The sequence below is a fragment of the Callithrix jacchus genome, chromosome 22, assembly GCF_049354715.1.
Source record: "Callithrix jacchus isolate 240 chromosome 22, calJac240_pri, whole genome shotgun sequence".
Classification (NCBI taxonomy): Eukaryota; Metazoa; Chordata; class Mammalia; order Primates; family Cebidae; genus Callithrix; species Callithrix jacchus.
This window is the reverse complement of record NC_133523.1, coordinates 50,892,860-50,910,074: the sequence shown is the minus strand read 5'-3', so window position 1 is coordinate 50,910,074 and position 17,215 is coordinate 50,892,860. Positions and strand designations below refer to the sequence as shown.

At 47.3% G+C, this 17,215-nt stretch overlaps 1 protein-coding gene across 8 annotated transcripts in view; it reads right to left on the bottom strand.

Annotated features, from left to right (window-relative positions):
- The window catches only part of ZNF274 (zinc finger protein 274), a 32,624-nt gene extending 17,859 nt beyond the window's left edge, over positions 1-14,765 (bottom strand). Inside the window, exons 1-4 of one of the 8 annotated variants that reach the window (XM_035286142.3) lie at positions 14,504-14,765; positions 13,833-13,910; positions 12,179-12,305; positions 10,951-11,046 (exon numbers count right to left, since the gene is read on the bottom strand). In XM_035286142.3, coding sequence (XP_035142033.1) covers positions 10,951-11,046; positions 12,179-12,305; positions 13,833-13,865 — 256 coding nt within the window. In that variant the 5' untranslated portion in view covers positions 13,866-13,910; positions 14,504-14,765. Of the gene's footprint in view, positions 1-10,950; positions 11,047-12,178; positions 12,306-13,832; positions 13,911-14,190; positions 14,432-14,503 lie in introns of those variants that run through there. The other 7 variants (XM_035286140.3, XM_035286141.3, XM_008988821.5 and 4 more) reach the window with 7 other exon arrangements.
- Positions 14,766-17,215: the final 2,450 nt, after the last annotated feature.

The following is a 17,215-nucleotide window of genomic DNA, read 5'->3' as shown; positions in this document are numbered from 1 at the left end:
GGAAGAGATGGCCGGGCGAGGTGGCTCAAGCCTGTAATCCCAGCACTTTGGGAGGCCGAGGCGGGTGGATCACGAGGTCAAGAGATCGAGACCATCCTGGTCAACATGGTGAAACCCCGTCTCTACTAAAAATACAAAAAATTAGCTGGGCATGGTGGCGCGTGCCTGTAATCCCAGCTACTCGGGAGGCTGAGGCAGGAGAATCGCCTGAACCCAGGAGGCGGAGGTTGCGGTGAGCCGAGATGGCGCCATTGCACTCCAGCTGGGTAAGAGGAGCGAAACTCCGTCTCAAAAAAAAAAAATAAATAAGAGGGAAAAGACAAGCTGACAGTGAAGTTTTACACACTACACACATTTACTCCATCGTGTTCTTGTTTAAAAGAATGCTGTGCCATTAATCACTCTATAGCTTGTGTGAACCTCTGAAGCTATAGAAAGAATGGAATCTGAAGAAGAATTTCACTTTCTTCCTCCCAATAAAACACTCTCCTTTTCATCAAACCTATTTTTCAGACTCATGTTTGGTCTATGTTTCAAAAAGCTGCTGTTTTTATTTGTAGGACTCATTTCCTACTTTGTTTTCTTTTCTGCAGTGGCAAGATCTCAGCTCACTGCAAACTCCACCTTCCAGACTCAAGCCATCCCCCCATCTCAACCTCCCAAGTAGGTGGGAATAAAGGCACACGCCACCATACATGGCTGATTTTTGTATTTCATCTAGCAACAGGGTTTTGCCATGTTGCCCAGGTTGGTCAAACTCCTGAGCTCAAATATCTGCCCACTTTGGCTTCTCAAAGTGCTGGGATTACAGGCATGAGCCACTGCGCCTGGCCCCTACTGAACTTCTCAACAAGTAAAAAATGTAAAACGCCCTGCAGAGTTTCCTAAATCATGACTTTCATAATAGTCTCTTCCCTGCATTGCTTTCCCAATGAATAAACCTGTAATAGTTTATATCTCAAGTATTCCAACCAAGAGCCACATATATGGCAACGCTTTCTTGAAGGCAGTAAGTGAGAACTGAAGATTCAAGTGCCATCTAATTTATTTCCCTACATTTCTTATTGTTACAGCATTTTTCCTCAGTGTTTTCCTGAGGATGAATGCCATTTGTCCCAGCATTTGATTCCCTTCTACTTAAATCAGGTGTCCCCAACTGCCAGGACATGAACTGGTACTGGGCTGCACAGGAGGTGAGCAGCCGGCTAGTGAGCATTGCCACCTGAGCCCCGCCTCCTGTTAGATCAGTCGTGGCATTAGACTCTCACAGAAGCATGAATCCTATTGCAAACTGTGCATGTGAGGGATCGAGGCTGCACGCTCCTTATGAGAATCTAGTGTCTCATGATCTGAGGTGGAACAGTTTCATTTCAAAACCCTCCCTTTCCACCCTGAGGTCTGTGGAAAAAGTGTCTTCCACAAAACTGTTCCCTGGTGACAAAAAGGTCGGGGACTGCTGACTTGACTGCCATTCTTACTAACATGGAAAGCTGGAGCAGCATACAGGGTGAGCTGTCAAAATGGCCCAGGTCTGCACTCAATACCAGTTCTATGTATTAATGAGAGGCATAGCCATGCCAGTGTTGGGAGAAACAGACCACTGCAGGGGACAGTTTTCTCATCTCACAGTAAAGCATTCCATTCTAAATGCCTATGAATTCCACACGGGTGTTTTTATGTGCTGTGTGCATGCCCTTCTGAGGTCTAAACAGGTGCAGTCGACTAAATTTGCAAACCTTTGTGTGTCTCTATGGTGTCTTCTCATTCGTCGTGACAAGAATCAGTTAAGACATGGGACAGTTTAAAAACTTCAATCAACATGAAAGCTACTGAATTATCCATACTATTAGTATAAAGTTTTTTGTTTTGTTTAGTTTTTGAGACAGAATCTAATCTCTCTTTTGCCCAGGCTGTGATACAGCAGCATGGCCTTGGGTCACTGCACCTTCAACCTCCTGGGCTCAAGTAATCCTCTCATCTCAGTCTCCCAAGTAGTGACGACTACAGGCATGTGCCCCAACACTTGGTTTTTGGGTTGTTGTTTTTTGTGGTAGAGACAGAATTTCACTTTGTTGCTGACACTGCTTCCAACTAATCCTCCCACCTGGCCCTCCCAAAGTGCTGAGATTACAGGCCTGAGCAAGTATGCCCAGCCTATTGTAACTCTTTAAAATTATTTCAACATAAAAAGTAAAAAAAAAAAAAAACAGGCCAGGTGTGGCAGCCCACGCCTGTAATCCCAGGACTTTGGAAGGCACAGGTGGGACAATCAGTTGAGGTCAGGAGTTCAATACCACCCTGGCCAAAATGGTGAAACCCTGTCTCTACTAAAATATCCAAATTATTAGCCAGGTGTGGTGGCCTGTAGGCCCAGCAACTCCGGACAATGAGGCAGGAGAATTTGCTTGAACCTGGGAGGTTGAGGTTGGAGTGACGTGAGATGGGGCCACTGCGCTTTAGCCTGGGTGACAGAGTGAGACCTTGCCTCAAAAATAAAAAAAAGGTAAAAAAACAAAACAGAGAAAACAGAAACCCCTTATTTCCTCCCCTCAGCAAAGTCTAGTTCTTTACCAGACATCCCCACATCCTTGGCTAATGCCAAAAACTAAGAAACAATTTTCCTCCCTTATCCTGGAGAGATAGAGGCTGTAGGATAGTGGTGCTATCATAGCTCACTGCAACCTCAACCTCCCAGGCTGAAGACATCCTCCTGCCTCCACACTCAGCTAATTTTTATTTTTTTTTATAGAGACCTGTATTCATCATGTTTCCCAGGCCAGTCTCAAACTTCTAGCCTCAAGTAATCCTCCTGCTTCCAAGTCCCAAAGTGTTGGGGTTACAGGTATGAGCCACCACACCTGACCCTTTTTTCTTTTGAGACAGTCTCTTGCTGTGTTGTCTAGGCTGAAGGGCAGTGGTGCAATCACAGCTCAATGCAACTTCAAACTCTCAAGTTCGAACAATTCTCTTGCCTCAGCCTTCCAGATAAGACTACAGGGATGTGCCACCATATCCAGCTAATTATTTTTATTTTTAGTAGAGATGAGGTCTGGCTATATTGGTCAGTCAGGCTGGTCTTGAACTCCTCAGCTCAAGTGATCCTCCGTAAGTACTGGGATTCCAGTCATGAGCCATCATACCAGGTACCTTTATCTCATATATATATATATATATATATTTTTTTTTTTTTTTGAGACGGAGTTTTGCTCTTCTTGCCCAGGCTGGAACGCAATAGCACAATCTTGGCTCACCGCAACCTCCACCTCCCAGATTAGAGTGATTCTCTTGCCTCAGCTTCCTGGGTAGGTGAGACTACTACAAGTGCCTGCTACCACACCTGGCTAATTTTTTGTATTCTTAGTAGACGCAGGGTTTCTCTATGTTGGTCAGCCTGTCTTGAACTTCCAACCTCAGGTGATTCGCCCACCTTGGCCTCCAAAAGTGCTGGGATTACAGGCATCCGCCACCACACCCAGCTCCTTTATCATATTTTTTAATGAAGCTATTGACACATATAGGCACAGTCCTGTAGTCCCAGCTACTCAGGAGGCTGAGGCAGGAGAATCGTTTGAACCCAGGAGGTAGAGTTTGCAATGAGCCAGGATTGCACCATTGCACTCCAGCAGCCTGGGTGACAGAGCAAGACTCTCCAGAAAAAAAAAAAACAAAACAAGATGCTGACAAAAAGAATGTAGAGTTGGACCTGTATATTCTATGGGTTCCAGATCTGTGGATTCAACAAACTCTGGATTGAAAATATTTGGAAAGGAAAAAAAAAAAATGGATGATGCACCAAACAAGGTGGCTAAAGACCATAATCTTAGCACTCTGAGACACTGACGGTGAGAGAACTGTTTGAGGCCAGGAGCTCTATACCAGCCTGGGCAGTATGGTGACAAAAAAGTCAGCCAGGCGTAACGGCTCACACCTGTAGCCCCAGCTACTCAGAAAGCTGAGGCAGGAGGATCACTTGAGCCCAGGTGTTTGAGGTTGCAGTGAGCCATGATCATGCCACTTGGTATGAGCCTGGGTGACGAAGTAAGACCTCGACTCAAAAACATATAAAAAGGATTGTTGCAAATGTACTGAACAAGTGTAAACGTTTTTTTCCTTGTCACTATTCCCTAAACAGTGCAGTATAACAACTACTTACACAGCATTCACATTGTATTAGGTATTATAAGTAATCTAGAGATGACTTCAACTGTAAGGAAGAATGTGAGTAGGTCACATGCAAACACCACACTATTCTATACTGGGGACTTGAGCATCAGTGGATTTTGTTATATGCAGGACACGTCCGACTTCACATACAAAATATTACACAGTCACCAATGAGAAATTTCGGTTGCTTATTCTTTCATCCCTCTCAGCCAATTACCTAGTCTCAATGAGTCCACCTATGAATCATGCACACCCGATTCTCCCCAACTGTACTGTTACTCTCAGGCCAGTTATTACACATATAACAGGTATTACCAGGTATAACTGTGGGCCCTGCCTGACTCCAATCTGTGACATACCACAACTCTTTATCCACAAGCCACCCAGAGTGAGCTGTGAAAAGCAATGTCACATCCCTTCATTTCTCCAGCTCCTAGTCCACTAGGCTTCAAGTACCCCTCAAAGTGGCAAGTTCTTTCGCATCTCACAGTTGCCCCAAATGGCATCTCCACGCCTAGAAGCTCACTTCAGCACCACTCCTCTATGTCCACAGACTTACTTCCCTTCAGGAATTGGCTTAAATCTCACCCTTGCAGTTTCCCCTAACTACGTCTTCTCCAGGAATTCCCCACTGCTTCCCCTCTTCACACCAGGGTCTTTTCCTTCTCAGTACATTTATCATTGTATCTGGGTAACATGTCTGTAAAAGGCCATCATTATTCAGACTATTAAGTCAAAGATGGTAGTAATTATGTTAGTGCTTTGGTTTATCACCTAAGTTTTTAGTAAGTATACTGCATGGGACACAAAAGGCCCTCCTTAAACATCTGTGAGGTGAGAGAAAGAAAAGAGGAAGGTACACTCTAAACAAAAAAGGAAAAAAATGAAAAAAACAAAAAGAGGAAGGAGAATATTTAGTAAAGGACTCTCTCTGTGACAGAGCAAAGATGAGTTGGACACCCATCACCTCAGCCCTAGGCTGCAAGAGTAACTCCTGCTGAGGCTCCCCTCATGTGGCCTCTGACTCTGGGACTTCACCCTAAATCTGTCACCTGTGGAGCCAACTCTCCCAAGACTTATGGTACCCATGGTACCCCAGACACCAGCCAGATTTAGGATACTCCTAGATCATCCAGAAGTGTATGGCCTGGAGGTTTGCCCATTCAGGACATGGGTCCTGAGCTCCAAAAAAAATGAAACAGACTTATCACAGCCCGAGTAATCCAGAGACATAAAGACCAAATGGAAGATCAGGAGGCTGGGTCAGGAGCAGTGGCTCATGCCTGCACTTTGAGAGGCCCAGGGGGGCAGATCACAAGGTGAAGTGATCAAGACCATCCTGGCCAACATGGTGAAACCCTGCCTCTACTAAGAATACAAAATATTAGCAGGGTTTGGTGGCGGGCAGCTGTAATCCCCAGTACTCAGGAGGCTGAGGCAGGAGAATCACTTGAACCTGGGAGGGAGAGATTGCAGCGAGCCGAGATCACACCACTGCACTCCAGCGTCTGGCAACAGAGCTAGAATCCATGCCAAAAACAACAACAACAACAACAAAAAACCCAGGAGGCTGAATCAAGGGGAGCAACCAAGGGGCAAAGAAACGAATGCAGGCAAATACAAAGTACTTGCACTGCTGGAGACCTTGCAGGTCAAATAGGTTAGTGACCTCTTTAGCTAACAAAGATTCTCAGTGAAGGGAATGTAAGGAAAAACTTTGAATGTGGAAACAAAAAACAAAATATTAGTGCTGATCCAAAAGTCGAAATATTAAGAAATCCAAAACAGGGCCCAGAAAAAGGCAGGGGGTAGGCAAGAGTCACAGAGACTCTAGCCCTTTATTCTGTGGCAAACAGGTCATCACCAAACATGTGGGGTCAGGTGCACATTTTACAGCTCAATACTCCCAGAAGTGGGCAGTACTGATGCCACCTGCATCAACGAAGAGAAAGCAAAGAGAAGGGAAAGCATCCAGTGTACTCTGCATTCAGCACACTGAGAGAAGAGCTGAGAAAGCAGACACACAAAGAAAACCACCTCCCTAACATAATTTCTGAATACTGACACAAAATCCTCTAAAAAGTCAATACTCTGGGAGCACATTACAAGAGCACTTCTATGTCTGTTGTACTCTTAACTGCTCGAAGGAGAAGAATCATGTGATCACTTTAGTGAGCTCTGGAAGGAGATAATACTGAGTTTCATTCATTAGAAAAGACAAGATGGGCCAGGTGCAGTGGCTCACACCTGTAATCCGAGCACTTTGGGAGGCCAAGGCAGGAAGATCACGAGGTCAAGAGATTAAGACCATCCTGGCTAACATGGTGAAACCTGTCTTTACTAAAAATACAAAAACAAAAAAGATTTAGCTGGGTGTAATCGCAGCTACTTGAGAGGTTGAGGCAGGAGAATCACTTGAAGCCAGGAGGCAGGGGATGCAGTGAGGCAAATGGTACCACTGCACGCCAGCCTGGCCAACAGAGTGAGACTCTGTCTTAAAACCTAGAAATTTTTCCATTTAAGTCAGAGACTAGACACCTACTCTTTACACTCTGAGCTTCACACTATTTTGGAAGTACTGCCCATGATGAATACAACTACATGAGGAAACACAACTGTAACAGATGATAAAATAAGCCAGACACCATGGCTCACTTCTGCAATCCCAGCACTTTGAAAGACTGAGGCAGGTCGACTGCCTGAGCTCAGGAGTTCAAGACCAGCCTGCGCAATGTGGTAAAATTCTGTCTCTAATAAAATACAAAAAATTAGCAAGACATGGTGGCACATGACTATTGTCCCAGATACTCAGGAGGTAGAGGTTGCAGTGAGCCAAGATCGCACCACTGCACTCCAGGCTGGGCAACAAAGTAAGACTCCATCTCAAAAAAAAAGAAAAAGATAACAGAATTTAAGAGCATGACTGGTTCATCTGGAACAATTATGCAACACCATGAAGAAGGATTAACCTGATCAGGTAACAGTAACAATGGAAATCTAATTAAATGTAATACACATCCCCAAAGTGATTTTCTCAATGAACAGTGACAAGCTGATGGTAAGTGTTCATCTGGAGAAATACATGGCTAAAGCCAGCTAAGATTTTTTTTTTTTTATTAACAAGGGGAACTACTATATATCAAAGTACGGTAACGTGGCATTTACTCAGAGACAGAAAAGATCAAGGGAGAGAGTCCAGAGAGGCCTGTAAATAAGGATGGTGATTTAGTCCATGACAAATATGTTGTTTCCAATAAGCAGAGAATGAACTCCACCCATATATAAAGGGAAATTCAGGATAAACTAAAAAGACAGAAACTTAAATGCTGTAATCCCAGCACTTTACACGTCTTAGGCAGGAGGACTGCTTGAGCACGGCAGTTCATCAAGGTATACAACAAATACCACAACACACTGAAGTGTTTGGATAACCTGCCGGTATATGATAGAGAATCTAGAACAGAAATAAAAACATATTTGAAAAGAAAAAAAAAGAACTTGAAATTATAAAACTTCTGTACAGAGACGACATAAAGGTAGACCATGGTCTGGAATATGACATTTCAATATTAATATCCAGAACATATAAAATTCCCACAAATAAAAAAAAATGGGAAAATATGAACTCATAATCCCACACATAAACAAGAAAAAAAATGGGAAAATATAAAAACTCACAAAAGAAAAAATATAAACAGGCCATAGTTTTTTTTGTTGTTGTTGAGACAGAGTTTCGCTCTTGTTACCCAGGCTGGAGTGCAATGGCGCGATCTCAGCTCACCGCAACCTGTGACTCCTGGGTTCAGGCAATTCTCCTGTCTCAGGCTCCTGAGTAGCTGGGATTACAGGCATGCACCACCATGCCCAGCTAATTTTTTTGTATTTTTAGTAGAGACGGGGTTTCACCATGTTGACCAGGATGGTCTCAATCCCTTGACTTTGTGATCCACCTGCCTCGGCCTCCCAAACTGCTGGGATTACAGGCTTGAGCCACCGCACCCGGCCAGGCAATAGATTTATAAACTATGTCCAATTTGGTCCGTTGGAAAATTTCCGTGAGGAAAATGTGAACTAAACTAACACAATATATTCAGCACATCAGATCTGCAAACCTTAAAAAGACCATTACAAATTGCTGTTGATGAAGAAAAAGAGCTGTCATGTACTTCAGCAACTATATGTATTCTGAAGGATCTTCTTTTTCTTTGAGACAGGATCTCACTGTCAACCAGACTGGAGTGCAGTGGCATAATCATAGCCTAGTATAACCTCGAACTCCTAGCCTGAAGCAATCCTCCTGCCTTGGACTCCCAAATTGCTGAGATTAAAGGCCTAAATCCCCCTGCATGGCCTATTTTAAAAGATTTTATTCAGTGGCTCACACCTGTAATCCCAGCACTTTGGGAGGCCAAGGCAGGTGGATCACCTGAGGTCAGGAGTTTGAGACCAACATGACCAACATGGAGAAATCCCGTCTCTACTAAAAATACAAAATTAGCCAGGTATGGTGGCACATGCCTGTAATCCCAGCTACTCAGAAGGCTGAGGCAGGAGAATCACTTGAACCCAGGAGGTAAAGGTTGCGATGAGCCGGGATTGCGCTACTACACTCCAGCCTGGGCAACAAGAGTGAAACTCCTACTCAAAAAAAAAAAAAAAAAAGATTTTATTTATATATATATATTTTTAGATGGAGTCTCACTCTGTCACACAATGGCACTATCTCTGCTCACTGCAACCTCTGCCTCCCAGGTTCAAGCGATTCTCCTGCCTCAGTCTCCAAAATAGCTGGGATCACAGGCGCCCACTACCACACCTGGCTAATTTTTCTATTTTTAGTAGTAACGGGGTTTCACCATGTTGGCCAGGCTGGTCTCGAACTCCTGACCTCAAATGATTCGCCTGCCTCAGCCTCCCAAAGTGCTGGGATTACACGCATGAGTCACACACCCGGCCTATTTTATTTTTTTATAGAGATAGGTCTCAAACATCCTCCCACCTCAGCCTCCAAAAGTGCCAGGATTACCGTGTGAGCCACTGTGTCTGGCCTTAAAGTATTTGAGATGGCAATTTGTCACTACCTGATTTTTTTTTTTTTTCCCCCGGGGAAGTGACATTTGAGCCGGAGCAGTGGGTCGCTGCACGGGTCACTACCTGATTTTTAGCTTACAACATTGGTTGATCCTGAAGTTCCAGTTTTAGAAATCCAACCTACAGAAAAACCAACTTGTTCGTGCAGAAAAAAAGTATGCAAGGAAGTTCTCTGCAATAACTTTAATGTCCATCCAGAGAAGAAAAACCAAATGTGGACCACACTGAAGCTGTTAAGAATAAAGCAGAGGTCGGGCACAGTGGCTCATGCCTATAATCCCAGCACGCTGGGAGGCCAAGATGGGTAATCACTTTAGCTCAGGAGTTCAAGACCAGCCTGGCCATATGGTGAAATCATCTCTATTAAAAATACAAAAATTGGTGGCTCACGCCTGTAATCCCAACACTTTGAGAGACTGAGGTGGGTGGATCAACTGAGGTCAGGAGTTCAAGACCAGCCTGGCCATCATGGTAAAACCCCATCTTAAAAAAACAAACAAACAAAAACAAAAAAACAAAAATTAGCCTGGTGTCATGGTGCACACCTGTAATCCCAGTTACTGGGGAGGCTGAGGCTGGAGAATTACTTGAACCCGGGAGGCAGAGGTTGCAGTGAGTCAAGATCACACCACTGCACTCCAGCCTGAGCAAGAGTGAGACTACATCTCAAAAAATAAATAAAGTGGCTGGGCATGGTGGCTCACGCCTGTAATCCCAGCACTTTGGGAGGCCAAGGTGGGTGGATCACTTGAGGTCAGGAGTTCAAAACCAGCCTCTCCAACATGGTGAAACCCCGTCTCTATTAAAAATACAAAATTAACCGGGCATGGTGCTGCATGCCTGAAATCCCAGCTACTGGGGAGGCTGAGGCAGGAGAGTCACTTGAACCTGGGAAGCAGAGGTTGTAGTGATCCAAGATCATGCCACTGCACTCCAGCCTGGGCAACAAGAGCAAAACTCCACCTCAAAAAAATAAAATAAAATAAATAAATAAAGTGTCCGGGAGGAGTACAAATAAATAAATAAAGGGGACTGGCAGACATGGTGGCTCATGCCTGTAATCCTAGCACTCTGGAAAGCTGAGGTGGGTAGATCACTTCAGCTCAGGAGTTTGAAATCAGCCTGGGCAACATAGTGAATCACCATCTCTACCCAAAAAAAAGAATTTAATGGATGTGGTGGCGCATGCCTGTATTTCCAGCTACTTGGAAGGCTGAAGGAGGAGGATAGCTTGAGTCTAGGAGGCAGAGGGTACAGTGAACTGAGATGATGTCACTGCACTCCAGCCTCGGTGACAGAGTGAGACCCTGTCTGTATTATAACACCCCCAAAATGTGTACATATATTCACATTCATTCGTGTAAGCCTATATAGGAAAGTCTAGCTGGAAATACACACCAGAGTTACCAGTGATTACATGAGGGGAGGGTAGACCATGGGTTTAACAGACTAAGGGAGCCCCTACTGTCAACACATGTATCACCTGCCACCAGCAACAAGTTCACTTTCAACCAAGCAGGACACTGCTGACTCTGCGGCCAGAGAAAAACTTAGTTTGGTTCTGCCTGTCTGCGACTGCTCATCACAGCACCCCACCTGGGGTATCCCACTGTCTACCGCTTTTCTAAGATATTGGTCCCTGACTAATCAGTTGGCCCCTTCCCTGTGGGGGCTTCCCATATGTCTGGTTCTCACCTGGAATGGTGTCTTGAGGAATTCCTCTCTCCACTGGCCAGAAATCTTCTGCCTCCTCTAACTGAGATACCACATCTGGTTTGGAAAGCTGATGTTCTGCTCAAAGGAAAAGAGACAGGGCTTGGGGGGCGGGGTCTGTGCTTGGGAGAAAATGCTATCCTATGGCAGCGCAGGCCGTCTCCACCTTCTCCCCTGCATGACATGTCTTCTGGCCTAGAGTGGTGAATCCAGCTCCATCCATCCCTGTTACTGGCTTTCCTAGACTCCTTTGCCAAGCAGCTGAGGGGCCCAGTTCTGGTCAGCCAGATACAAAGGGAGATCGGTCAGCTGGGGGACATTCTGGGAAAGATTCTGCTTTCGGGTTAGACATGTCAGCTGTGAAGGAGAGCTGGCCAGAGTTTCTCCTTCTCTTCTTTTTTGCCTTGAACACAGATGCAATGCTTGGAGCCACAGCCATGCAATGATGTGGGGGAACACAGAAAGGTTCACTATAACCACAGATGGAAGGGAAAGGCTTTTTTTTAAAGATGGAGTCTTGCTTGGTTGCCCAGGCTGGGGTGCTGTGATGCTATCTCAGCTCACTGCAACCTCCTCCACGTCCCAGGTTCAAGCAATTCTCCTGGCTAAGCCTCCTGAGTAGCTGGAGCACCTGGCTAATTTTCATATTTTTAGTAAAGATGGGGTTTCACTATGCTGGCCAAGCTGATCTAGAACTCCTGACCTCGACTGATCTGCCCACCTTGGCCTCCCAGAGTGCCAGGATTACAGGCATGAGCCACCATGCCCGGCCAGGACAGGCTTTTGATGCCATTCCAAAGCTGCTGGACACTGGCATCACATTATCTGGAATTTTTGTGGAGACTTTCTTTCTTTGTTTTTTTTTAATAAAGATAGGCTCTATGTTGTCTACACTGGACACAAACTCCTGGGCTCAAGCAACCCTCCTGCCCAAGTCTCCTAAAGTGAGCCACCATGCCTGGCGAGAACTCTTGTTACCAAAATAAGCATCCTCTACTGCAGCTGAAAACATCCTTGACAGACCCACATCCCTGGTATTCAGGAGCTCTGAGGGATGAACTACATGATGCTTCAGAAGTCGTACTGAAAAGCTGCCCTTTCCTTATTTGTTGGTGCCCCTGCAGTCTGAGCCCAAGCAGACACACACTTTAGAGGTGCTACATTTGTGCTACAAAGCACAGATCTTTATTGACCTGGAGGCCAGCCTTACCCACTGAGACCAGGTTCCTGTAGTTCTCCAGCATCACTTCCCTGTACAGGGACTTCTGTTTGAGGTCCAGCAGTCCCCACTCTTCCGGGTTAAAACCCAGTGTTACATCTTCAAAGGTCACTGGTTCCTAAAATCCAGATTCTTGTTCAGCCACAGGCCATCCTCATCCACAGCAAAAGAAAGACAGGGGAGGCTGACCAGGCCAGTGAAAGCACAGAATGGTCTACAAGATGACCCAAGGGCATTCTGGGAGTCATATCCTGAGTTCCTGTCTTCGTCTGAATCCCCAAGCAAACCCAAGCTTGCCTCTATTCAGGTTACAGTAAGGAGAGCAACACATGAGACCTCTGCAGCATATGAAAACCTATCTTTTCCCTGGGTGAGTCCTGAATGGGACGTCCAAGACTCAATTTCTTATTCATTTGAAAATTCAGATTTTGAGAGTGGTTTGTATGCCTCCTAGGGAATACTATGGGCTGCACCACCATACCCAAGCTGTCAGCCCCCACTCAGGGCCCTGCTGCTTCTATCTCCTTCACAGGTCAGGGATCCATCCTCACCTGTCTTTTTACTTGTAATTGACCTCAGCGGCTCTCACCTCTTTCTTGATGCCAATTTACCTGCTGAAATCTAAACAGAAGCCTGATCCCTGCTTAGATCCGCCAAAGACTCTTTGGGAGGCCAAGGCGGGCGGATCACGAGGTCAGGAGTTCAAGAACAGCCTGACCAACATGGTAAAACCCCGTCTGTACTAAAAATACAAAAATCAGCCGGGTGTGGTTGCGAGCGCCTGTAATCCGTTACTCAGGAGGCTTAGGAGAATCGCTTGAACCCGGGAGGTGGAAGCTGCAGTGAGCCGAGACTGCAACACTGCACTCCAGCGTGGGAGACAAAGTGAGATTCTATCTCAAAAAAAAAGCCTGTAATCCCAGCACTTTGGGAGGCCGAGGCAAGTGGATCACGAGGTCAAGAGATCGAGACCATCCTGGTCAACATAATAAAACCCCGTCTCTACTAAAAATACAAAAAATTAGCTGGACAGAGTGGTGCGTGCCTGTAATCCCAGCTACTCAGGAGGCTGAGACAGGAGAATTGCCTGAACCCAGGAGGCGGAGGTTGCGGTGAGCCGAGATCGCGCCATTGCACTCCAGCCTGGGTAACAAGAGCGAAACTCCGTCTCAAAAAAAAAAAAAAAAAAAAAAAAAACAAGCTGGGCGTCGTGGCGCGCACCGGTAGCCCCAGCTACTTGGGGAGGCTGAGGCAGGAGAGTCGCTTCAACCCAGGAGGCGGAGGTTGCAGTCAGCCAAGATCGCGCCACTGGACTCCAGCCTGGGCAACAGAGGAAGACTCCATCTCAAAAACAAAAAAAACATAAAAAGACCGGTCAATTACTCTTCCCAGTATAAAGGATACAAGGAAGAACCTCAACGTGGCCTTCAGAAGCCCCCACCTAGTCTGCATTCTAACGACACCCTTGGACAACCAAGCCACCTGCGGTTCCACCACCACGCACGGTCTCACACAAGCAATCCCTACCCCCTCCCCGCAGTGAGCTGGGGGATGCGGGTATCGCGGGGAAGGTGGTATCCCACGGCCATCCGCATCCCTCCAGGCGCGGCAGCGGACTCAAAAGCCTTAGGAAGCCTCTACTCACACAGGACCAGACCGTCGGAAGCCTTGAGGCCATAGTTTCCTCCTTCTCAATGTGCCTCTAGTGCAAGGGCGCAGAGTCCTGAGGAAACCGAGGTTGGGAGGGGAGGGAGAGGCGTAAGAGCTCCGCGGGGGACCTACCCTCGCCTCCGCCCAGGAACGGCGCCCTCAGCGGGAAATGACAAGTCCACCCAAACTGGAAAACGCCCAGCGTTGAGTCACAGGACTCCCACAGGACTGGACAGAACCATTTTCCCCTCCCCGATAGGACACCAAACAAGCCTCCTCCGTCCCACACACCGGAGGGGATCGCCCCCACTGCCCCCGACCCCACGCTCCCGTAGGCGATCTGTTCTCTCCACCGTGGCGCCCCGAAAGCACTGTTTCCCCTCGGGGTTCCGGGTCACCGACCCCATCCCACAGAGCGGCGACAGGACGGCAGACACGGCCAGCTCCGGGTAGCCAACCTCTGCGGGAAATGCAGAGAGGCCGCGCTCGCCCCCAGCGAACCGCTCCGGAGCCGCCCAGCGCAGCCCCAGACCGACGCAGGTTTCGCGCGGCACTCACCCGGCGCGCGCCGCACAATGGCGCCCGTCGGCCTGCGGCGAAGTGCGTCAGAGCGCCGTCCAGGACTACAACTCCCAGACGCCCCCGCGGCTCGCCTGCTCGCCTCACCCGGCGACGGCCATCTTGACTGGTCGGTTCTGGGCGGCAGGCGAAGCCAGGGACTGCAGGAGGGCACTCGTCGATGTCCCTTGGCGGTCCGGCTGGGCAAGGGGAGGCCTCTGGTGAGGGACGCTAGGCCGCAGGGCCTCACACCAATGTACGGCGACCCGAGCTGGGAGAATGTCGTGCCTCCCCACGAAGGCGACCACTCTTGGGGCAGAGCAGAAACGAGCTAGGAAAGGAGCAGGACAGGGGTCAGGCCGGAAGTGCCGGAGTGGGTGATGCTTGGTTGGTGGTGGTGGGGGCGGGATTTATTATGACGTCCCTTGGGAAGAGGAAGGGCGGTTAGGACCGGAAGTCTATGGGGCGGGCCTAACTGGCTGCCCCTCTCAGTGGAGGGGCGGGGACAGGGAGGGCGGGGAGAATGCAGGAGGCGGGGCTAGGGACTACGCAACTTTTGGGAGAGGGAGGGGCGATTGGAGGAAGGAAGTCGCGGGGGGAGTGGGGAGAGCTGCTGAAGTTCCATCAGTTTCAAAGGCGTGAAAGAAGGGGTAGGACTGGGAGAGCAGGAAGTGTGCAAGGAGTTGGGACTGACGGCACCGAGGTTTCTGGCAGATGGGTCATGCCCAGAAGTGAGGGTGGGCGGGGCCAAGCAATCACTCGAGGTCAGGGAGGGGCGGGAAACTCGGAGGACTTGAATTGTGATGGGAACGTGGCTAAACGTCCACCCTAGTTCTGGAGAGATGATCAGGGCTAACTGTACCCCAGGCACTGGGGAGGAGGAGCAGGATCTTCTGCCCATTTTCCTCCTGTGGTCCACTTTGCTGCTGGAAGCTGAGGTGCTCATGTCTAGGGAGAGGAAACCGAAATCTGTGTGCTGCCCTTCCTTGGGCCCCAGGGTGCTCACATCTTCTTTAGGAGCTCAGGACAAGGAAGTATTATTCTCTTGGCGTCCCTCAGGGACCTACATCTGGTGTTTTCTCATCTCCCTTAGGTCGAAGGTCCTGATACGTTCTTGTCTTCCTTGGGGCCTGGGGGCTCTGATGATCTCTCTGGGGGCTCAGGGCACTGTGTACTCTTTAATGGTATTTCCTGACAGGTCTCAGCAGCCCTCTACCTCCCTCTGGTGGTCTGAACACTGCCTGCCAAACTTGTTCCACTGGTTTTTCTTTTGGTCACTGTGGAGTATCCAACCTCAGGGTACACATTATCTTAATTGTTGTTGCTGTTAGTGTGTTGATTTTTGTATAGGAGTATTTACTCAGAGACTGTACGGATATCTTTTAGTCTAATATTTCCTTGGATTTTTCTTGTCTATTATAGATAGAACACCCAATTCATTCCCCAATGATTTGATATCTTCCTTTTCCATATTTAAACTTAAAAAGATTAACATTGTATAGTCCTAGCTACTATGACAGAGCTATGTTAAGCAGTCATGTTTACTAATAGTCTTGTTTTGTTTTGGATTTGAATACGGATACGTCTAATCCTTCATCAAATTTGATGGAGGCCCTTAATGTCAAGGAAGCAAGCCCCTTGGAAATTCTTTTTTTTTTTTTTTTCTTGAGACAGGGTCTTGCTCTGTTGCCCCAGCTGGAATGCAGTGGTGCAATCACGGCTCACTGCAGCCTCCACCTCCTGGGCCCAAGGTATCCTCCCACCTCAGCCTCTCAAATAGCTGGGACTACAGGTGCACACCACCATACCTGGCTAACTTTTGTATATTTTTGGGGGGGGGAAGGAGAGACAGAGTTTTGCTATGTCACCCAAGCTGGACTGCAGTGGCATGATCTCGGCTCACTGCAACCTCTGCCTCCCAGGTTCAAGCAATTCTCCTGCCTCAGCTGCCTGAGTAACTGGGACTACAGGTATGCACCACCACGCCTGGCTAATTTTTATATTATTAATAGAGGCAGGGTTTCACCATGTTAGCCAGGCTTGTCTCAAACTCCTAACCTCAGGTAATCCGCCTGCCTCAGTCTCCCAAAGTGCTGGCATTACAGGCGTGAGCCACCGCACCCGGCCACTTTTGTATTTTTTCTAGAGACAGAAACCTTACCATGTTGCCCAGGCTGGTGGAAATTCTTGTAATGACTTTTTTCTATTTATATGTTACAGGATAAAACATGATTTTTGGTTAAAAATATTTGTTGTTGGCTGGGAATACATATATCTTGGATATATACATATATATCCAAATCCTATGCATAGTCAGGCATAGGTTTATTGAGATGCTGAGTTATTGAAATATATTAATATTCTTCCATATGCTTTTTTTTTTTTTCCTTAAGACAGTTTCACTCCTGTTGTCCAGGCTGGAATACAGTGCTATGATCTTGGCTCACTGCAACCTCCGCCTCCCATGTTCAAGTAGTTCTTCTCCCTCAGTCTCCCTAGAAGCTGGGGTTGCAGGTGGATGCCACGATGCCCAGCTGATTTTTGTATATTTAGCAGAGATGGGTTTCACCGTGTTGGTCAGGCTTGTTTTGAACTCCTGACCTCCGCCCTTTTCAGTTTCCCAAAGTGCTGGGATTACAGGCGTGACCCACTGCGTCCAGCCCCATATGCTTCTTTTAATCAATGGTCTACTGTTGGTTTAAATTAAGCATATGGCTAAGATAAAATATGTAAAGCTGTAAGTTGCCTGAAACCATTATGGCAGCTGGTAGTGTTCAACTGTGTCTTAACCCAGCTGTGCAACTGAGTCACAGACCCGGA